This window comes from Triticum dicoccoides, chromosome 2B (assembly GCF_002162155.2).
Source record: "Triticum dicoccoides isolate Atlit2015 ecotype Zavitan chromosome 2B, WEW_v2.0, whole genome shotgun sequence".
In the NCBI taxonomy this organism is placed as follows: domain Eukaryota; kingdom Viridiplantae; phylum Streptophyta; class Magnoliopsida; order Poales; family Poaceae; genus Triticum; species Triticum dicoccoides.
The window spans coordinates 125,223,073-125,246,646 of NC_041383.1; the positions used below are offsets into that span (position 1 = coordinate 125,223,073).

The 23,574-nt window shown below is 47.7% G+C and overlaps 1 protein-coding gene across 2 annotated transcripts; it reads left to right on the top strand.

The window, feature by feature from the left end:
* The first annotated feature begins 19,768 nt into the window (after positions 1-19,768).
* On the top strand, positions 19,769-22,949 carry LOC119362540 (zinc finger protein CONSTANS-LIKE 13-like). 2 transcript variants are annotated; one of them, XM_037627780.1, is made up of 4 exons: positions 19,769-20,483; positions 20,641-20,874; positions 22,041-22,360; positions 22,454-22,949. In XM_037627780.1, exons 1-4 carry the CDS (start codon positions 19,956-19,958, stop codon positions 22,542-22,544), a joined length of 1,173 nt encoding a protein of 390 aa, XP_037483677.1. In that variant the 5' UTR covers positions 19,769-19,955; the 3' UTR covers positions 22,545-22,949. The 2 variants fall into 2 exon arrangements, with proteins under 2 accessions (XP_037483677.1, XP_037483678.1); XM_037627781.1 differs by having other exon boundaries at positions 19,773-20,483; positions 22,044-22,360.
* The last annotated feature ends 625 nt before the right edge of the window (positions 22,950-23,574 follow it).

The window sequence follows — 23,574 nt, forward strand, 5'->3', positions numbered from 1 at the left end:
TTGCCAGCGTTGTTTTTCCAATTGTCAAGTCAAATGGGATGATAGTAACCAATTGTCAAGTTGGTCTCACATGTTAACCACCCAACCTTCGATCAGGGCAGAAGACGACGAGTGTTTTTCTTATCTGAAAAGGAGGATGGCCTCCAGCCTTTGAACTGATTTGATGCACTCGTGTACAAATTAAACCAGCTTTAAAAGGAATGTTTAGTATATTGATTCATTAGAAAACATAAAATGTACCAGGATTTATTTTGACTTGTCTTGTACTTCAATTAAATCATGTACATATATATATATGCCTACGATACTCAAGCAATAGAACAACTATTTCACCAAGCCCTCTCTATCCCTTCTAACATGGTATCACAGCCTAACCGATCCAAACCCTATTCGCCGCCTGTCGCTTCCACCCTGCGCGCCGTCCCCGTGGCGGTCAGCTTCCATGACCGCCGGCGACGGCCGCGTCGCCCGTACCTAGGGTTCGCCCGCCGGTCGTGTTGACCGGCTGCCCTAGAGAGTCTTTTTCCCGAGCCCTTGCTCCGGATTTCTCTCTTTCCCGCTAGTCATCTTGATTGTCGTTTTTTTAGTTTTTTGATCTATGCTTGATCGATTTGTGTTGCCCACCGCCGCCATCGTCCCCACTGCGCCTCTACTCCAACACCGACACGATCGATAGGCTTCTTCACCGATACGGCGGCCTCGCGCGACAGGCGGTCCCTCACGGCCGTCGTCCACTCGCCGGCCCGCTCGTCGATCTATGCAGTCCGTCACCGCCCTCTTCAGGCGGGACACCTGCATCGGCCCGACCCGGCGACCTCGCGCCATGCGGCGGTCCATCATAGTCGTCGTACGCGTGCTGGCCCGCCCATTGATCCATGCCACCCGCCTCCACCGCGTCTGCACGGCGGCCCAGCGGTCTACCTCGCCGGCCTCATCCCCTCTTGCGTCGTGCCAGCTGCTTCAGGCTCGTCGGATGCCTCATCTCGGGCGCCGCTGCTACGTTGGTCGCTCAGGCCTCGCTACCCGGGCGCCGGCGCTACTTTGGCAGCCCGGGTGCTGGTGCTGACGCGCTCGTCCACACAACATCTTATGTCGTCCGTCATCGCCGGCTTCATCTCGGACTCCGCTGCCACCTTGCCTCCACCGAGCGGCGTCCCCGACCTCGCGCGCGATCGGCTTGATCACCCACTCCCCTCCGCGATCCGCCTCATTTACGCCCCGCGACCAACCTGGTCCGTCGATTGCGCGCGCCTCCGCAGGTCCCGTGAAGATCGTCCATGAGTACAACGCGCCCCTCCACCGATCGAGCATTGGGCTGCCGTTGTGTCGCCCCGTCGGGCCGCAGCGTCGCCGCCCCGTTGTTCTCCCCGTGGTTGCACCGACTAGCGCGTCATCGCCACGTCGCCCCTTCGGGCGATAGTTCCGCGATACGAGCTCCCCACCACGGCCCCGCTGCTGTCCTCGCGGCTGCACCGACCCGGGCTCCTTCGCTGCGCCGCCCCTTCGGGTCGTAGCGCCACGGCATGCGGTTCACTCCGCGTCCCTACGCGTTGACTACTACGTGGTATGTGCAGCGCCGCCTCCCTTGGCGCGAGAATGCCACCGTCCCCGTCGGTCTTCGTCATGTTGTCGGGTTCCTCGCCTACTTTGAGCATCGCTGCCGTGCTCCTAATCTAGCCGCCGCCGCTCTTCTTCGGCCGCCACCACTCTTCTTCGTCTGCCACCGCTACCCCCGTAGCCGCCGACCGTCCACCTCCTTCGTCTTTATCTAGCACCAGTCCATCGCCAGCATCGCCGTCATCTTCCTCGACCACCGTTGGTGACATCGGCCCCATGCCGATTGGCGTCACAACCGTCGTCAAGTCTTTCTCTGCTGACCTCTCCGACTTCTCCAACATGGCGTACAACTCGTGCAGGTCTCAGTCCACGCATGCCCGGTGCTGGCAACACTGATCCGTGGCTTCGTCCACGACGTGTCCCCGGGCCTAGCAAGCCTGGTGCGGCGCTTCGTCAACTTCGTCTTCATCTGTCTACGCATGCCCGATGCTGACAACACCGATGCGTGCTTTCGTCCATGATGTGTCCCCAGGCTTGGCAAACCCGGCGCGACGCGTCGTTAACAATATCTTTTTCCTGGCGCACCACTACTTCGACATCACTGCACCCATGACTAAATCGGCGCCTCCTTGCGCCCGCGGCTCCTCGGCGACTTCCTTGACACTGGCTACCCCGACTCGACATCGACCACGACGTTCTTCCCACGGCTACCTCGACCACGGCTACACCACCTTACACTATCGTCTACATCGACAAACGGCACAAAGGGCTACCGCCTTGCTTGAGCAACCTTGTAATTGGTTTCCACTCCAGCCACGACCAACGCGATGCATCGATCGTTACGACTGTGGGGGTGTTCGCCGGTTTGCCTTCGGATTCTTCTCCAGTCTCACCGTCTGCGTCGCTAGCGGTAGTGATTGCGGGGGATGTTGGGTATATTAATTCATTAGGAAACATAAAATAAACTAGAATTGTCCTGACTTGTCTTATACTCCAAATAGATCATGTACTCATATATATATATGCCCACAAGGCTCAAGCAATACAACAACTATTTCATCAAACCCTCTCTATCCCTTCTAACAAGGAAGAAGAAAATTGAACCTGTCACACGATAACGTCTCCGATATCCCACCACAACCTCTGTGACCATGGACCATAATCCATCAGTCAAGTGATATGCGACCTTGATGTCAGAAAAAGAAAGTAATGCGTGACCTAACTACGTGCGGAAGAATCCAAGGCAACAACTTCATGAAGAAATCACGCTCGCACGCTCTGACAGTAAGTCAAACTTAGAATTGTCGCCTTTGAAATTGAACTTCAAGCCAACACTTTCAACAAGAATTTGTGCGAATATCAGCTCTGTCTGATCTAGTCATAAGACTAAATCATTGATTTTCACCCAGATAAAATACAATATCAATGACAACTGTCAATGTCTCCTTCCAATTTTTTATCGGCATGTTCGTACAGAACAAGCATATGTGTTCGCGCCGAAGCAGAAATTCATCAGACTAGCCACAATGGGTAGTAACATACACTAGTAACATACACATGTCCCTAGACTATGTTACTACCTTCATAGTGGGTAGTAATATAAGTGTGGTAACATGGAAAGCTTCATTTATTAGGTTACAGACTCATATTTCATTGGGACATGTGATGTTATACTAGTAACTAGCTAAGTTACTATAACTATCTCTTTCCTCATTAACTCACTGTCACATAAGCAAATTTGCTGAGTTGGACTCGATGTTATCGCTGAAGTTACTCCCACTGTGGCTAGTCTCAGAAGAGAAGACGTTGTAACGCCGTTCCAGTTTCTGCCACACCATCCTCTCATCGTGACCTTTTTTTCTTTTTTGCGGGGTCTCATCCTTGGTTGTTGTGCACACCACAACAACATCTAGGGGCTTTAACACCAGAGGAGCAGTCAGCCATGGCGTCCGCTTCACGCTTCGCATCGTGGCTGCGCATCGAAAAAGGGAGGCCGTGCCACCGGCCCACCGCCGAGCTGTGAGGGAACAAGCCAAGGAAGGTTGAAATAGGTCGCCGGCATGAGTCGCATGTTAGATTAAAATGTGTGAATAAACACACTAAAAGATTGTTATGTACCGCAGATTTAAAATTACCAACAATGGACGCATGGTGGCCGGTGACTTTTCGGAGGATTTGCCACAACCCGGTCTTTGTCAAGCGTGGGATGTCATGTCACAGGGACGACCGTCACGTGTGCATTAGGAGCATCTACAATCGGAAATGTCAAAATGGCCCCTTAAACGCCCGCACACACGCTCGGGCGCGTCCACACGAAGTGATCGAGCATGCCTCAAATTTTATTTGTTGCATACGGACATCTCATACTAGATTCTTAAATTCATACAAAGACATGCAAACGAAATAAGTCTATGTACTATGTCGATCACCTAGCTACTCATCGTCGGAGCTGTCAACGATCTCCGTGCTCGGCTCCGGCAGCATTGGTGGCAGCTGCAGCTCTAACTCCTCCCGCGCCTCCGGCTGCTCCGCTTCGGCCTCCTCCGCCTTTATCTCCGCGTCGAGTTCGACGAGAAGCATGTCGGACACCGCCTGCTTCTGCCGGAGGAACGCCCGGTTGGCCTCCACATAGGCCTCATCCTGGATGGCCTGCTGCTCCGCCATCTCGTCGGACTGGGCGACGGCGAACTCCGCGTCTGCCTGCTCCATGTTGAAGGCCGGCAGCTGCTGCTCCGGCTGTTCCGCCTCCTCCATCTCCATCGGAGCCAACTCCTCCTCCTCTTCCCCTGGCTGCTCCTCCTCCTTTTCCGGCTCCGACGAGTCCGGAGGCAGCCCGACAACGATGCGGGCTGCGCGCGCTGCTTGTCTCGCCCAAATCTCTTGCTGGATGTCAGTGCGGCGCTTCGGTGTGAGCATTTGCGTAGTAGGTGATGTTCGTCCGGACCATGGTGGACCGCCAAAGCGTGGGCAGAGCGCCTGAGAGGGAGAGAGAATTGTGGATGGGCTCGGACTAGCGGCGGGGAGAGCGGGGAGGTAGATGGACTTGTGTTGCGAGACTCTGGTCATGTTAAATAGGTGGATTTGCTCTCGGGCGGCGTGCCGGAGCGGCGCCACGCGGCATTCACACCGTGGCGACGGAGAAGGCGTCCGTCGGACCGTCGGGTTTCCGAGCGAGTCCGCGTGGGACATCTTTGTCAGCCCTATGTGCAGGGGCGGCATTAGGGGTATTCTTGGGTCTTCATGTGAATACCCATAATTTTTATAAAACAGTGTTGATTTTGGCAAAAGAGTGACAATTTTCAAAAAACAACAATGGTTTTGGCAAAATGAATACACATGAATACCCGGTTGCAAATTTCTGAAGTCACCACTGCATATGTGGCAGGTGTGCCCGGACGCTCCAATATCTGCCCCATATTTAAGCTGGATATGAGGGGTGCCGGTCAGTCCGGACGTTTGAGGTCCGATAAAGGGTACCGTCTGATCAGAAAATCATCCGAACATATAAGGTGGGTTTTTAAGGCCCGGCTGTAGATGCTCTCTAAAAGTGGGCGAAGCCAGACCAGAGGAGCAAAACCACCGTGACCACCTCCCTCCCTTGGATGATTGGTGCTACCGCTACGGGGAATCTGACGGAGGATCTTTGCTAACCTACACAACACTCACCGACTGCCAACGTCGTCTGTCCGCAGCGTGTGTGATCAACCAAGACCACGAGCGCGTGTCGCGTGGACGAGCGCCCGTACCACGGGGCTAGGGCGCGCGCTCCTCATCATGGTTGCCACTCACACAGGTCGTCTATTGGTCTTGAACCGGTTCACCTTCTCATCATGGGCTTCTTGCAAACATGTGGTAGTGTGTGTTTTTGGCTGATTGGGGATGTGGTCTTTCCCTATGTAATATTGAGAAGAGGATTTGCGGCACGAGTAAGTGCGGGTGACACTCAGGTCCCTGGTGCTAGCTTTTTGTTTTGGCTCCGATTTGAAATAAGATCCATTTAAAATATATTTTGATGATTTTTTTTAAAATGTGAAGTTTAAAATGTTGAAACTTAGTACGAGCGACCGATAAAAATCAATTATTTTGTGTCTATGACCGACAGAAAAAATTGCTTAAAATTATATCTCTGAAACTTGTTGAAACTTTGCATTTTTAGATGAAAAACCGTAAGTTTCATCATTGAAACTTAAAGTTTTTTGAGGGATTTTTTTTACTGCGTCCTCGTGGGAGATTCAACTACTTCACGAATCGCGAGACAAATCGAGCGGATGGCTGGGCTTGGCAGGTGTGTGCCCCCGCAATTACGTGCCCTTGCAAATTTCTGTGTAATATTGCTTCAGCTCGCCTTTTAGCACTAGACTTTTACTCTTTTGTTGTTAGCGATACACGTCGTTTGTGTTGTTGTTGCACAAGGATTATTATTTTGTTTCATTTTTTGTTCCGTTACCTCTATGATAGTGGAAACCAATCCATTTTTTGGATCGTATGGAAAAAACTTGTGATCATCGTGTTGTTCTTCTTATTATCCCTTTTTCTACTTTTATGAGAAAACAGAGAAAACATAAAGGTTTGCGTTTCGATGCATTGATACATAAGATAAAGGGTAGTACTCCCCTTGTTTTTATTTACACCACATATTAGCTTTGGAGAAGTCGATATGAGCATTTAGAATAACAAATCAATATGATGTGAAAATATATTCAATGATGAGTCTATTGGTATTAATTCGGTGGTGCATATATTAATGTATGTTTCCATAAACTTGATAAAAAATTATAAAATTTGACTTCAGACAAACTTTATATGCAGAGTAAATAAAAACAGAGGTAGTACATCACAAACCTAGACCGGCAAACACACCAAGTACCACGTTGCAGAGCTTCGCAATGGAAACCGCTGGGAGGATCTAGGCAAGACCCATCGCCCCTTCCCTCGCCCGCAGTAGAGCCTCAAACTTGATTGTGTCGATCAGAACATCGATGCTAGGTCGCACGTTCTTGAAGAATACAACATTGCTATGCTTTCGAATCCAACAAAGGTGCTAGTATGATCGCCTAGGAGGTGCCCCCTTGTGCATCGTGGCCGGGGTGAGCCAGGTGGTCCGCTAACACCAATCTACCAAGTCCTCACTAGCAACCAGAGGTGCAATGGTGGATCAAATCCAAGATATGAACTCGTGCCAAGCCACATGACATGCGAGAAAGCGACCGGTGAGGAGGTGGGTCATGCATGGTCTCCTCCGATTGGTCGCAAAATAGGCGCACACTTCCGGCGGCCTTGCAGGCCTCTTGTAGCAAGGCTCTCAGCAGTCCAACACCGCTCTTGGCAAGAAAGCCAGATTAAGAACTTCACACTTGATGACACCCAAGAACGTCGGTTCAACTTCCAAGATCTTGAAACAACGCATCTTGAGCAACAGCTCTACCTTGGGAATGGCTTCGCCATCGAGTCACTGATCCTCAGAGAAGAGGGCGTATGTTCCATTGCCAACTACCATCAACCATCTTTATTTGCTATGGCACCTGAGATTTGGTTGTATGGATGATGCTTTAGGCTGGTCATAGTGGAGAGTAACTTAGACTAGTAACATACATATGTTACTAGTCTATGTTACTACCTTCATATGGGTAGTGTCATAGGTGTGGTAACATAGTTGCCTTCATTTATTACTTTGTAGACTCATTATGCATTGAAAACCGCTATGTGATGGTAACATATTATGTTACTCTATTTGCCTCTCTCCTCATTAACTACTTGCCACATCACCAATTTTGCTTATGTGGCATCTATGTTACTACCTATGTTACTCCCACTATGACCAGCCTTATTTATAAAGCGGGGCAAAAGCCTATTTCGAGAGACAAGTGTTTGACAATGTGTTGCTGCAGATAGCACAACAGAACACCAGCATCACATTTGTTTTCTTTTCGAAAAAGAGCGCTCCCCCTTCCATATATTTTTCTAAACCACGTAGCTTTGCTAGTTGGGTGCCTGGGTGTAATCGGGTTTTTGCCCCATAGCATATGTTTTGATAATAAGCATCCATGGTGGGTTTTCGGCGATGTTTTGAACTCGCTCTCCCCTTCCCCGTCTTCTTTAAACTCGCTCTCCCCTTTCCCGTCTCCTTTAAAGTCTTGATGGTTTGTATTTCTGTTATTCAATTAATAGAAAGGGGCTATGCCCGGTTCAGAAATAGTAATAATATTTGAAACCACATGGTTTTTGAACACCAGCGGCACGTGATCTGAACGACAACAACACCACGCGTCACTACAGGAAAAAAATTGTAAGCCGTGTGCCTAATACACTCGGCTTATGCCGATTTGCACTCGGCTTATATATAAGCCAAGTAAAACTCCTGGTTTATAGGACACGGCGTACAGGGGGCCGGCTTACCAGGTATAAGCCGGGTGCCGTGCTAAAAAAACTCAATTTATATATAAACCGAGTGTTTGAGCGAGGCATACGGTTTAATAAAGTAACATGACGGTAGCCATGTGCTAACAGCCATGTGTCAGCATCGGTGTAAGCCGAGTGCCGCCCGCAACACTCGATTTATATATATTATATATAAGCCAAGTGCCTCCTTCTCGGCTTATATTTGGCAGGCCGCCACTTGTAATGCCTATAAGCCGGGTGCCTGGCACCTATTACACACACCTTATAAGCCGAGTGCCAAATCTGAGGTATTGTGGTTTGCAGGTATTCAAATGTATGTGTACACACCCAGGTATTCGAGTATTTAAATGTATATGTATACACCCCGGTTACAAACGCCCACACATACGTACTGCTGTTACACATAGGAATCAATCGAGTGGATCGATTAGCTAGCGATATACATACTACTAGTGGCAAGAACTTGGTAGCGTGTCTTTATATGATGCCTAGAGTCCTTTTATTTTCTTGTATATGGTCTAAACATAGACTCAAGAACGCAAATATGAATTTTCAATCAAATTTTGCCAACTTTTTCACGCACTTTTAGTTCAAATTTGAATTATATCCGTTAAATGTCTAGAAATGCACTTAATGACTTAAATATAGCAAACGGAACCCGAAAGATACCAAAATTTTACATGGATCAAGTAATGGTGTATATTCAGTGTATAAAAATTTCCAAGACCAACGGATGTAGCAACGGTCGCTTTGCCTTCATACCTTGCTCGTTCCCTCTTGAAAACATGTTTCTTCCTCGGAGACGGTCTAGTTTTCAAGCGATGTACATCACAACTTTTACGAAATGTTCTCAAATTTATAACACATCATTTAGGTTCATATGAAGGCACCATGCCAATTTTCATGTTTTTCAAAGTTTGTTTGCATTTTTTGGGATTTATAAACCGAAAAACTACATGTTCGGGATCGAGTCTTGGCACTCTCATGTTTGGAGTTCCTTTCTTTTTATTGCATATGTCCTATACATAGACTCAAGAACACAAATATGATTTTTTTTACCCAACTTTGTCAACTTCTTCACGCACTTGTAGTTCAAAATTGAATTTATATCTGTTAAAGATATAGAAATGCACTTAATGGCTTAAATATAGCAAACGGAGCCCGAAAGATTCCAAATTTTCACATGGATCACGTAATGGTGTATATTGAGTGTAGAAAAAAAAATCAAGGCCAACGGATGAAGGAACGGCCGCGTCGCCTTCACACCTCGATCGTTCCATCTCAAAAACATGTTTCTTCCTCGGAGATGGTCTAGTTTCCAAGCGATGTACATCACAACTTTTACGAAACGTTCTCAAATTTTACCACAATATTTAGGTGTCATATGAGGGACCATACCAATTTTCATGCTTTTCGGAGTTCATTAGCATTTTTTGGAATTTATAAACCGGAAAACTAGATGTTTGAGATCGAGTCTTGGCACCCTCATGTTTCGAGTTCCTTTCTTTTTATTGTATATGGCCTAGACATAGACTCAAGAACACAAATATGATTTTTTTAACCCAACTTTGTCAACCTTTTCACACGCTTGTAGTTCAAATTTGAATTATATCCGTTAAAGATATAGAAATGCATTTAATGGCTTAAATATATCAAACGAAGCCCGAAAGATTCCAATTTTTTACATGGATCAAGTAATGGTGTATATTAAGTGTAGAAAAAATTTCAAGACCAACGGTTGAAGGAACAGTTGCGCCGCCTTCACACCTCACTCGCTCCATCTCAAAAACACGTTTCTTCTTTGGAGATGGTCTAGTTTCCAAGCTATATACATCACACCTTTTACGAAACTTTCTCAAATTTTCACCACGGTATTTAGGTGTCATGTAAGGGCAGCATGCCAAATTTCATGCTTTTCAGAGTTCCTTTGCATTTTTCAAATTTTATAAAAAGAAAAACTACATGTTCGGGGTCAAGTCTTGGCACCCTCATGTTTGAAGTTCATTTATTTTTCTTGCATATGGCCTAAACATAGACTCAAGAACACAAGTATGATTTTTTAACCTAACCTTGTCAACTTTTTCATGCACTTGTAATTCAAATTTGAATTATATTCGCTAAAGATATGAAAATGTACTTAATATAAGCCGAGTGTTGTCGCAGGACACACGGCTTATAGGCCATATAAGCCGAGTGCTGTCGCAGGGCACACAGCTTACAGGCTGCTCCGTGACGACACGTGGCAGCTATCTTTGCCGTGTTTGCTCTATAAGCCGAGTGCTTTTTTATGTAGATGCCGTGTACCTCATGTAAGCTAAGGGCTTTTCGGCACCACTCGGCTTATAGACTGCCATAAGCCAAGTCCTTCTTATTTGCCGTATAATCGACTATTTCACACGACAAAACGTGATTTTCCTGTAGTGCGTCCCCGATTCGGACCATGATCAGAAACGAGGCAGGCAAGCTCGGACAAGGAGGAGGTGCCTGGTGGCGTGTCCTCTTCCGGCACTTGGACGTGCCGGTGCAACCGGCGTCCAAAGTGAAGCTGTTTGCGCCGCTGTCCGCATCTCTCCGCCTTCGTTTTTCCAAATGCGAAGTGGGACGATGGTTACGACTCACGGTCGAGCAGTGACCGGTGATGATTAGGAGATGTGCTTGCTTCACGTGTGTGGTGCGTGTGATTACACGGCGTAAAAATACGGTTGCCTCGTGCGTGCACATCCGGCGGGAGTGACAGTTACAGTGTCCTCCCACAGTGCCACTGTTTCCCCTGCCTCCTCCGTGGCGACGTATGCGGTCTGCTGGCCTTGTAATTTTGGCGGGCAATGATCCACAGCCTTGGCGCCCGGCGACGAGGCAGCCAGTGTGCATGTGAAGAGTCGAGCCAAGCGTCCTCTCCAGAGTGGACTGTCGACTCGCTCACCCACATGGCGAGGGAATCACCCGAGAGTCTTCGGAGCAAGTAGGAACTTTGTCCTCCGCCTCCCTCGTCTCGCTTTCGAGCCCATCAATTCCCCTGGACAAAATCAATGTTATGACCTAAAAGGCTAACAAAATCCCGATTTGACCTCGTTTTAAAAAAAAATTCGTTTCTGACCTTTTTGGGTGACGCCAACATCCCTGGCGTCTGGGTTGCGAAGCAGACGCCAGGGGCCCTGGCGTCTGGCCCCTGGCCCGCACTGCCCGCCTGCCCGTTGACCTGCTGACGTGGCAAAGGGGCCAGACGCCAGGGACCCTGGCGTCTAGCCCTGGTAAGTGGATAACCCTACGGGCCCAGCCCACTCATCCCCAACCTCTCTCCCTGGCGGCCGAAGAACAGAGAGCTTTCTCTCTCTCGCCCCTCTTCTCCCTCACACCAAACCCCCCCTTGATCTACTCCATCCTCCACCCAAATTTGTGGATCTGACCCCCGAAGCATCCTTGAGGTATTCTCTCCTATTCCCTCCAATTTGTTTTGGTTTTCCCCTCTCTTGTTGGATGCATTATTCAACACTAGGTGATGTTAGATGAGTAGATGGTTTCTTTGTTTTAGGAAATTGTTTGTAGTTGATAGATGATTTGGTAGGCAGTAGATGATGTGTAGTTAAACATGTAGGCAAAATCAATTCCGTTTTGTGTATATGTTGTCCATAGGTTTTCTTTTTGAACTAAGAGGGATGATGAATACATGATTTTTGTATGTAAAATAGACTTGTTTGATAATTTGGTTTGATAGATGATGTGTGTATGTGTAGATAATCCTATTGTTGGCATACTATATTTGCAAAAAATATGGTGAAATTTGGTACTCTAGATGATATGTATTTGCATATGTGACACCATATTATTTGACAAATTTATTTGATTGAGATGATGTTGGTATGTTTGAGAAGAATTATGTGTGCATATGAAGAAGAAGAAAATGATGTGGTTATGTTTGAGAAGAATGGTTTGTTCATATGGCATAACTTGGAGAAGAAAATTGTATTGTTTTATATTGTTCATGTATTCATAGATGTTTGTGATTTGTTTTGTAGGATGGCGGATGATGATGGACCTTGGTATGCCGAATTAATCGATGAGTGGGATAAGGAGCATCGTGCTCGTGCCATTGAGAATGGAAATGTAAGAAGCAAGACTTGTCAAATTTCTTTATTTCTCATTTGTGTTCTTGTATTGATCAAAACATCACTTTATTTGCAGCATGTAGTTGCTATGCGCATGAGGGGTCATTCCGCTGATGGCTTTACTTATGACCCGCGGTACGAGCCTTATATTCGGAGATTGGGTCTTCTCCCATTCGTGTTGCAGTTTAAGCGACACGCTCCGCCGGTGAACCACGCGGCGTTGACCGCACTTGTGGATCGTTGGAGGCCGGAGACTCACTCGTTCCACCTTCCATGTGGGGAGCTGACGATGACCCTAGAGGACATGGCTATGATAAGCGGCCTTCCTATCGACGGACAAGCTGTTACCGGTCGTGTCAGCGTCGTTAATTGGCGAGAACGGACATGCATTTTAATTGGTGTTCAGCCCGACGACCCTTAAGAAGGCAAGGCCGATACCGCGAGAGTGAGGCATTCTTGGCTAAAACTAGCCAGAGGAGACACCAATCCTTGCCCTCAGGGTGCCAATGGCGTGGTTGTGCAACAGTACGCGCGGGCCTATCTTTGGTATGTACTAACCAAGGTAGTCTTCTCAGATGCAACCGGGAACTCAGCCCTCTGGATGTTCTTAGAGCTACTCAATAACTAGGATACCCAGTATAGCTGGGATTCGGCCGCACTAGCATATTTGTATCGTCAGGTAAGAGATATTTGCAACCATTTATCTTGCATTTGTCATGCGCCTCCATATCTAACATGTTTGTTTGATTGCAGCTTGACTTGGCGTGTCGGAGGAAGGGAGATACATCCTCATTGTCTGGGTTTGTTTGGAGCTTATCCGTGTGGATGTGGGAGCGGATCCCGGTTGGACGGCCCGATTTCAAGAACCCCCTCATGGCAAACCCACGGGGTAATCATGACGGGTTGCATGATGATGCTCCATATCGGCGCCCTACGCTTGCTTACTATTGGGAACAAGTGACAGTCTACACAGGAAGCTCGCATGTGCGATACAAGTGCTATATGAACGAGCTGGACACCTTGACTGCTGAGCAGGTTTTGAGAAGTTTGATGAGATAAAATTTAGTCAATAATGAAACTTATGTAGCTAATAATGTATCTTTTTGTTTTGCAGGTATATTGGTTGCCTTATGTGGAAGATCGTAATTTTGATCTTAATGAGATGTGCACGCGTGATAGCCATCTTTGGCGGGCGAGGTGTCCAATGATATGCTTCTTCGCAGTCGAGTGGCACTTTGTAGACCGTGTGGCAAGACAATTTGGAAGAAGACAAGGTATTCCAATTGAGGAGAGCAAGGAGGAAATGCTATCTCTGCATCGGTAAGCAAGCATGCCTTGAGTATGTAGTAGATCATTGAATAAGTCAATGTTTGCTAATGCTTTGTCCCGTGCATCATTTTTAGGTTCGATCGAAGGAACAATCAGGATATATCGGATTGGGCAAACAAACACCGTGCGTGGATAGAAATTTGGAATCAAAGAGACACGTTAGTGCAATCAGAGAATAGACCTCACAATCAGTCAGCATATCAGAAGTATCAAGTGTGGTATGCGGATCGTTACCGGTTGAAGCTGAAGCCTGGTTGGACTCATGAGGAGTGGTCGGAGTTGGTGTCTGAAGACCCGGAGACTGCACAAGGTTATCAAACCTTCAACACGGCTGTGAGAGACACCAGAGGGGCTCACGTTGACTATGCACCGATGCATGACGAAATGGTAGTCTGTTTGACCGATTCTAACATACTTGCATCATGTTGTCTTCTTTCAAATACATAAGTTTGGTGTGTTCATGAATTGCAGGGCAGAGAGTTGCTTCTGTGCGTCAACGATGCCAATGCTGCACTGAGTCATCCACCTGGTGGTGCATTATCTGAGAGGACTCTTAGGAGCACGATGGAGGTTAGTCGCAATATATTATAAAAGTTTCTTTTCGCGGATTAGTTATTTGCATCTCATATCATAGCATATTTTGTGTTGTCGCAGAAGTTCAAGAAGCGGTTCCATAAGATGACAGCTATGCTTTCTTGCCATGGTGCTCAGTCCAGTGATGTGTATGCACCTGGTAGCCGCGCCGCCAGAGCTAATAAATGGCATTATGTCCAGAACGAAGAGGACATAGAGGAGGAGGTCAATGAAGAGGAGCCAGCACATCAAGAGGAGCCAACACATCATGATGAGCATGAGTATGATGCAACACATCAAGAGGATCATGAGTATGATGTTGATGCTCCACAACCATCACAGGTTACACAACCGACACAAGGCAATGCCCGCTCTAAAAAAGGCAAAGCAATAGTTAAGACACCGGGCCAGAAAGGTAGAAAGAAGATATGGAACACTCAATTCCATAGTCCGGAGTATCCTCATCAATTTATGACTACGGGAATGCAAAGATATAAGTCCAACAATGATGCGGAGGCAGAGGAGGCTAGCGAAGAGGAGGAGCATGAGGCTAGCGAAGAGGAGGAGCATACACTTGCAGATATCGTGAAGAGAGGAAGGAAGAAGTGAGCTTGTTGTAGTTTGTTTCAATGAGCTTGTTCTAGTTTGTTTCAATGAACTTGGTGTAGTCTCTTTCCATGAACTTATTGTCGTTTCTTTCCATGAACTTGTTGCCGTTCGAATTAAGTTGCACCGGATTCGTGAAGTTGCTATGAATGTTTGACACGAATTTGTCGTTTAAAAGTACTACTCAATGATGTGATTTATGTGAATTGTTGTTTCCTGTGATGTCTATGAATTCATTGATTGCCATGGAATCTGTCAAAAGGAGGACTCATTTCTGTCTTTCGTTAATGTTTTTTGCTTAGCAACTTGTAGCAAACACTATTAAATATGAACAAAGCATGCCAAAAATATGAACAAAGCATACTAACTAGTCTCGAATGACGAACATAGTTTGCACATAATCTCAAATAGTCTCGAATGACATAAGTAGTTCATGACCACACAAGGTCTCGAATAGCAAGTTCATACATTAAACAAAGTCTAGACAGTTCATCATCGACGCCAGCGCCTTTCCATTTGTCTACTGAGTAGTACGGGGCCACTTTCCCTTCTTGTCACGTGCCTCGTCCTCCTCTCGTGCATCGCGAGCCCTTGCAAGTTTTCTTGCCCTCTCTTCTTGACGAGCCTCCTTCTCTTTGCGTGCCCTCTCTTCCTCACGCTTCTTGCGCTCACGAGCCTCCTTCTCACGACGCTCCCGCTCCAATCCCCGTGCATAGGACTCCTTGAATAGGCGCTGCCTCCGTAACCAATCTCGACGTTGGTCCTCTTGGACATCTTTTCATACCTCGTGATCTATCCAAGTGAAGTACTTGCAAAGTGGAGGAGGGGACTACATATAAACCATGTTTTTGTTAGACATATGAGTGACAACTTGTTGATGTTTTTTGTATGTACACCTAACATACCGGTGGTATGTCATATGCGTTAGTTGGCCTTCGACGATCATGTGCATAGTTGGGACACACGAAAAACCTTCTACCTTCTGTCCATGACTTGTTGCGGTCAGTGGACACCTTCAGCTTACAAACATCAGCACACCAACATGATGGTGTGTGCACATCCTTCTCCTTCTCCTTGTCCAAACTGGCCTCCATCCACGTCTTCGGCATGTCCTCTTGGTCTGCGCACGCCGGCCTCGTCCTGGAACCAGATGAAGCCATACCTACAAAAAGAACAATTGTTAGCACAAGACATAAAGAGAGTAAATGCGTAAATACAGTAAATGAATAAATGCTAGGAATTGTATGAACAAATAATATACCATTATTATTAGATCAACCATCTGGATTAAGCAAAAAACCGAAGGCCGATCCATTATCAACCATTCTTCTACGACCACCACCACCTCTAGCACTTGTGCTTCCTCTCCGACCACCACCACCTCTAGCACTTGTGCCTGCTCGACCACCACCTCTAGCATTTGTGGTAGCTCGACCACCACCTCTAGCACTTGTGGTAGCTCGACCACCACCACTAGCACTTGTGCTTCCTCGACCACCACCTCTAGCACTTGTGCTAGCTCGACCACCACCACTAGCAATTGTGCTTCCTCGACCACCACCTCTAGCACTTGTGCTAGCTCGACCACCACCTCTAGCACTTGTACTCCCTCTACGAACACTAGCACCTCTAGCACTTGTGCTCCCTCTACGACCATCGGTGCCGCCTCCACGACTTGTTTTTCTTTTTTTGGTTTTCTTATTCTTGCATGTCCGCTCATTGTGTCCCCCTTCACCGCACACCCCACAGTTGATAGTGTCAGGAGCCTCCATGAAATGACCGCTACCAAATTGTTTCATGCCAGTGTATCCAGCCAGGTCATCCATATCACCCCTGAACCTCTTAGTTCTCCTTCTACCCTTCGTCTCCACCTTCAGAAGAGGGTCTGGCCTAATATGAGGACCATGGTACTCAGGCCACTGTGATTGGTCCAAGAAAGGGCGAAATCTTGGCGCCCATGTCAACCTAGTAGCTTCTAGATGGAACTCTTGCATCCGCACGGTTTTTCCATCACAAACATGTATGTTTCTCGCCTTCGCCGCCGTTATCAAATGCGAGCATGGCCAATGATACTTACTAGGCCTCTCGCACTGGCACCACCGAGTCTTCAGTTTCACCTCAAATGCAGCACTACCATATTGTCTACCGTCTCGTGTTGTGCCACCTGGCTCATCAATTTGATAGATCATTTCAATTCTATCGAATATGATAACTTGTTGCCGTGAAGACTTGCTTGCTTGTAACTGCAACCATTCATCAACCTTTTCCGGATAATCCTTTTTTTCACCTATCCATTTTGCAGTCTCTTCAGATGCCTCTGAAAGTACTCATTAAGCTTGAAGAAGGTGTACTCCACTATTGCAGTCACCGGCAATGCACGAGCACCCTTCAACACATTGTTGAAACATTCTACCAGATTGCTCGTCATGTCGCCATATCGCCAACCACCATCGTCATGAGCGCGTGCCCACTTGTGCTTCTCGCTTAAATTCCTAGTTAAGAAGTTTTTTCCCCCTTCGTTCACCGCTGCAAAGAGTTTGTTGTACCGAGCATCGAAACCTTGGGTGGTGAAGGCCACACATACATGGGTAAGGTCTTTGCTGAGCTCCTTGCTCTTACATGCCCGGTAAAAGTTGGCCACGAAATGCCTCATGCACCATCTGTGGTGAAGCTTTGGAAATCCTGGAATAACAATGTCCATTGCCTTGAGTATGCCATGATGCCGGTCCGATATGATGCATACCTCCCTAGCCCCAATCACGTTATGCCTAACATGACCCATGAACCACTCCCAGTTGTCTTGGTGCTCGGAAGGCACCAAAGCAAATGCACACGGCAACACATTGTCGTTTGATGAGTGCGCCATTGCTACCATTAGTGTGCCCTTGTATCTACCGGTCAAGAACGTGCCATCTATAGACAAGACCGGACGACAATGCTGAAACGCCTCCACACATTGTCCATAACTCCAGAAGGCACGGTGGAACACTCCCTCGTGATCCTTGACCACATGAAACATGCCCGGGTTCCTATGTGCAATGGCGGCCAACAACCTTGGGAGCTGGTTGTATGCTTCTTCGTAACCACCATACAACATCCTAATAGCATTTGCCTTTGCCTTCCATGCCTTCCCATACTTGACTTCATAACCAAATTGTTTTTTCACCGTCCGCATGAGAAACCTCACTTTCACAGTGGGATCAAAGCCTATGTCTTTCATCCATTTGTATCCGAGATACTCAGATGTGAGTTGACGGTGTGTCTTTCTAAGTCGTTTAGATGGAGGTTTGCATCTATGAGTGGCAACACAACTTTTTAACACCCATTCTTCGGTTTCTTTAAGCTTTCTTGCACGAACCTTCCATGGGCATCCTTCTTGCTCACACACCACGGTGTAACGCAACTTCATGTCGGAGTGCTCAACATAAAATGGCCTATGGTTTCGAATCGCATAGTTATCCAACCAAAACTTCAGCATAGGCAAGCTCAGAAACTTCACTCCTTTCTTCAAATAAGCATTCTCGTCCTCATTCTCCACCCTTGGTTCTCCTGGATCCGGGCATGGTGTTGGCTCAATCGCCGTCATTCTCATTCCACCGTCAACAACAGCTTTATGGGCAAGGCTGAGATCTTTAAACAAGTGAGTTCTTTTTTTAAGCCCGTCAGCTCAAAGTGGATTTGGTTCTCCTCCTTTGTGAATCCATCCTCGTCCAACTGTTCAACTGGACCCTCGTCATCCGAGTCATACGCATATTGACGCCTAAAAGGCAAGTCATGATCCATGTCCTTTTGCGCTATGTACGCATCCAAGTCACCAACATCATTACCATGAAACCCTTCCTCTTGCTCTTCGTCGTCATCATAAGCATCTTCATCCTCTTGAATTACTCCGTCACTAGCAATCACCTCAACTTCATTTGCTTGGCTAGTTGGTGGTTGGCTAGAAGCATTGGGGGCATACAACTCAACCTCATTTGCTTTAATAGATGGTACACGGGAATGTGGTGGGGGATAAACATTGGGGGCATCAACCACAACCCTATGCTCAACAAGTGGCACCATTGTCCTCTCGCTCATGTCATCCATTGGGGAAGAGACACGCCGGTTCAAATCAAAGGTAAACCGAGGAGATTCAACCTTGGTGGCAAACAATTCAAGTGACTTGTCTTCCGATTGGGATACTTTTTCCTTATATACATCCCAATGCAAATCCGAGGTGATAGGCATACTTTTTAAGCGAGATTTGGCTCCAACTCCAACATCATACCTTCCTATTAACTTAACATCAACATTGGTGTCCATCCACTTCAAAACTTGTCTCACTTTTGCAACAACATCCTCATAGCTAGGGCTTGTATCAAAAACCAATGGTTCCTTACCCGTGTCGGCATTGTTACTCAAGAATGCCTCCTTGTCAATGTAATGAACATTAACAAGTCTCTCCATCTAAAAATAACATGAATGCATTTAATACTTAAATGAGAATTGGTGTTTATCCAAATAAATCTTATTATATCCAAATCATATCAACACTAAATTATTGGTCATGTCCACAAAAGTATCACTAATTAACACACACTAAGCAAAGTTAACCCTAATCACTAACTAACCATAACCCCCAATATTTCTACTCAACAAGCATATATTCCTACTACACACCATGCATATCACTATATTATCAAAGTTAACCAAGCCATTCACACTAACATAAAGGAGAAAACATGAACTAGGGTTCCACCAACATGTATAAAATGCAACCAAAATAACAAGATTGAACAAAAAATAATTGGATGATTTGGGGGAGATTACCAAGAGCAACAAAGTGATGGAAAGATCCACCTAAGGGATGCACCTTTTGGAGAGGATTTGAGGGGGAACTTGAGGGGTGGGAGAGAGTATGAGAGCTCCAAGTGTTCTTCAAGCTCGGGTTGTGGATTGGGGAAAGTGTGTGGGGTGGGTCTCACACACTCTCCAGTGGGGTTATCCAGCAGGTCAACGGGCAGGCGGGCAGTGCGGGCCAGGGGCCAGACGCCAGTATCCGTGGCGTCTGCTTCGCAACCCAGACGCCAGGGATGTTGGCGTCTCCTAAAAAGGTCAGAAACGAATTTTTTTGATAAACGAGGTCAAATCGGGATTTTGTTAGCCAGGGAGGTCATAACAGTAATTTTGTCCAATTCCCCGCTCGTCGCACTTATCCTCCTCGTCCTGCATCATTCATGGCGACGGGCTCCCACCTCTTCCCTACCCGTACCGACGGTGCCACCGCCCCCTCGCTTGTCTCTTCTGCGCCCGCTGCATAGCGCATCCTCCTACTAATATTTGCCAAGAAGACGGTGTTTCCGCGCCAAGAAGAAGAAGGTCGAACGAGGAGGGGCGGAGAGAGCCATGTCCGGCTCCGGCGCGGTACCCGGGGCTGCTGCCGGCGCGGTGGCGGTGCCCACGGGGGAGTGCTACTTCTGCGCCGGCGCGCCGGCGGTGGTGTACTGCCGGGCGGACGCCGCGGGGCTCTGCCTGCCGTGCGACCGCCACGTCCACGGCGCCAACACGGTCTCCTGCCGCCACGCCCGGGCCCCGCTCTGCGCCGTCTGCCGCGCTGCCGCGGCCACCGTCCGCCGCGGCGCTGCCCGGTTCCTCTGCTCTAACTGCGACTTCGAGGAGCAGCAGCACGGGGAGGGGGAGCTGACGGAGCCGCCGCCGCTGCTGCACGACCATGGCACGGTGGAGGGCTACACCGGGTGCCCCTCGGTAGGCGACCTAGCGGCGATCCTCGGTGTCTTCCTCGGCGACAAAGCGGCTGAGGCGTGGTGGCCTCTTTGGGAGGAGCCCCAGGTGCTCAGCTTCGACGACGTCGTCGTGCCGACCACCGCCTGCCATGGCCTCCAGCCTCTCCTCACCTCGTCGTTCTCTCCCAAGGTTGGTTGCTGACTTGCTGGCACCGTAGCAGCAGCAAACAGTATCACGCAGCTACTGTTCACCGTCCGGCAAAACAAAAAGGAAAAGAAAGCTCGTTCTCTGATGTTTTTTTTACATATGGTGTGTGTGTGTGTGTGTGTGTGTGTGTGTGTGCAAGAACCGGAGCCCGCCCTGCGGGGAGCTGGACGGCGAGGTTCTCCGGCAGCTCGCGGAGCTGGCCAAGTCGGAGGAGGCGGCAGCGTATGTCGAGGACCCGGAGCCGGCCGGCGTTGATCAGCTGCCTCCGCCATGGGGATCTTCAGATTACGCTGCTATTGGGCACGGTGATCTTGGGGCTCCTGGAGTTGAGGCTATCTGCGCGGCAGCAATCCTGCATGTACCTCCGTCTCAGGTTTGGAACTTAATTTGAATCGAACTTTTACGCCGAATTCTCTCTTCCTGACTATCATACGTGTTGTGTTCGTTCGAGCACTATCGAATGCACATGATGCAGTAAAAATGTATGCAATACATATGACCAGGGCATTAGTGATCTAAATACTCTTATACTCCCTCCGTTTCAAAATAAGTGTCTCAACTTTATAAATTTATACTAAGTTTAAGACACTTATTTGAAAACGGAGGGAGTATTAGTTTACATAGGGAGTACTATTTTTTTTGGCAGGGCATTAGTAGAATACTAGTCCAAGCTTCCAACGTAACATCTCCATTTCTGTCCAAAGTTGCCGACCACAACCTTTCATCTAGTGAAGGAAAACGTTGTCAACTTGTACACCATCACATAAAAGGCATCAGATCGACAATGACAGGAGTAGCTAAGGAGGATCTTTTCAGTTGCAACCGCCTAGTATACTCCTGTAGTACTAGTCTTAGAGCCATCATTATGATAATGTGATATACTCCCTCCGTTCGTCTAGATACATCCATTTTCAAGACAACTAATTCCGAACGGAGGGAGTATTTGATAGTGCCACTAATAGGATCTTGATATTTCTTCGGTCCACCAACCGAAATCCCTTTCGGTGTACGGTAAAGAAAAAACCCTTTCGATACAAAGCCTAAAATGCGGGACAAGCAGTTCATGTTTCAGTACCATGCATTGCATGTTTCAGTCCAGCAACAGTAAAAAAATTTCATGAACATTCGGTTGAGCTGCCAGCATGTGAATATAGAGAGAGGTGTAACAGCTCCCGGGTGCGCCTAGCTGCCTACACCCTCATGGATAGTAAATTCGTAAAAAATTAAAAAAAAACTGAAATTTTCAAGGATCAAAGATTTGATGTTCTTACAAAGTTTCAGCCACAAATACCATTTGTGGAGCCCCCACCAAAAAACAAATTCACTGCTCTAAATTGCACATAAACTTTAAACAGTGATTATTGTTTTTTTAGGTGAGGGCTCGAATGTTATTTGTAGCTGAAACTTTGCAAGATCATCGAAAGTTTGATCATGTTTGACGTCCCAGAGTTTCTGATTTTTTTAATTTACAGTTCATATAGGTCCGGCGTTGAAAGTCCCGTCTCTGTGAATATTTGATGATTGTGTCTTGTCACACAGCAGAACCAGGAGGCGTGGATCGCGACGAGTTGCAATGAACTTCCCGAGCAAGTCTCGGCGAGCTCATCGGCCGAACCGAGCCTGTCGTCGTTCGTGGAGGTGTCGGACGTCTGCCCCGGCCTGAGCCGCAGCGGCAGCTGCGCCGACGCCGCCGCCAACGCCGGGCACGATCACCCGTCGCCTGCAGCGGCACCAGTTGCGGCGGCGCCGGCGCCGGCGCAAGCAGCTCAGGCGACCAAGAAGGTTGGCGGCTACGACGTGGTCTACCCTGACCGCGGCAAGGTGATCTCGCGCTACAAGGAGAAGAGGAAGAACAGGATGTACGAGAGATATAATCAGAGGCCAATACATGCGGCAACAGCAGAGATTTTCTTTAGCTCGTCGTGCTGACTGCCGGGTTTGATTTGTTGCAGGTTCGGGAAGCAGATCCGGTACGAGTCGCGCAAGGCCCGCGCCGACGGCAGGGTGAGGATCAACGGCCGCTTCGCCAAGTCGAACCAGTAGATTTGAAGGACCGACGACGTGCTCTCTTGGTCTCCGTGGACGACGACGTTCCTGCCCTACGTAGCGTGGGTGCGAGGGAGCTAGGGGACGGCGTCGCCATGGCAGCTTCCCCTGGTCGTCGTACGTGCCATCACGGTACCACGTACTCGCCGCCTCCACGTGATGTGTCTATGACTGTGCGAGCTGCATTATTGTTCAGGGTTTTTGTTTTGGGGGATATGGTTCAGTTACTCTTTTTTCTTTTGTTACCCACAGATCGTGCGTATGTCACTGGGACTGGATATGCCTGTGAGCTCGTTTGATGATGGTGAGGCAGGAATAGTTTAGTCTAATGCTTGATTTATTTTTCAAGGAATGCCTTTATTTTAATTTGGCTAGGTAATTGATCGTGCATTGCGACGACAAGAGCATAAATATTCTAGCTAGTAGGTTAGCACATGATTTACTTGTCCGTTAAGGGTGCGTTTGGATGTGGAGTATTTTTGCAGTTTTTTTGGAATACTGTGGTTTCCAAAAAAAGCTTTGGTATTACATACTTTGGGATGTTTGGATGAAACCAATACTGCGGTTTAAGATACCATGGTATCTTTCATACTGTGGTTTTTTTGTGGTATCTAAAAAAGAGGTCCCGGCCTCTTTTTTCTAACCTGAACGGAGAAAAATTGCAGGATCCTCCTCCGACTCCTCCCTTTGGTTGGGAAGGGGGCGCTGATTACTTTATGGCGACCTTGTAGCTTCCATGAGTCGCCCACGGAGTAGATCAATTGGTAGTTGGAACAGATGCACAGTTAATTGATTCCATGCGGCGAGGGGACGTGATGCATCATATGGCATGGCTGCTGTACAAGAAGTAATTGTAGTCCATATGGTGGTACAGCTCCTAGCATGCCGAGAGGACATGACGTGCATGGCATTGCATGCATTGAGCGATCTTTTTACACGAAGATCAGTTCCTTGAGTGTATGTGGGTGTGTTAGGTGCAGCCAGTCAAAACTACAGTAAAGATTGCGGACACATCTTCCCTCTCTTC

Coding starts and splice junctions, on each gene's coding strand:
- LOC119362540 (XM_037627780.1), top strand. CDS start 19,956: ATGTCCGGCTCCGGCGCGGTACCCGGGGCTGCTGCCGGCGCGGTGGCG. Junction 20,875..22,040: donor TGCATGTACCTCCGTCTCAG/GTTTGGAACTTA, acceptor CTTGTCACACAG/CAGAACCAGGAGGCGTGGAT. Junction 22,361..22,453: donor GAGAAGAGGAAGAACAGGAT/GTACGAGAGATA, acceptor GATTTGTTGCAG/GTTCGGGAAGCAGATCCGGT.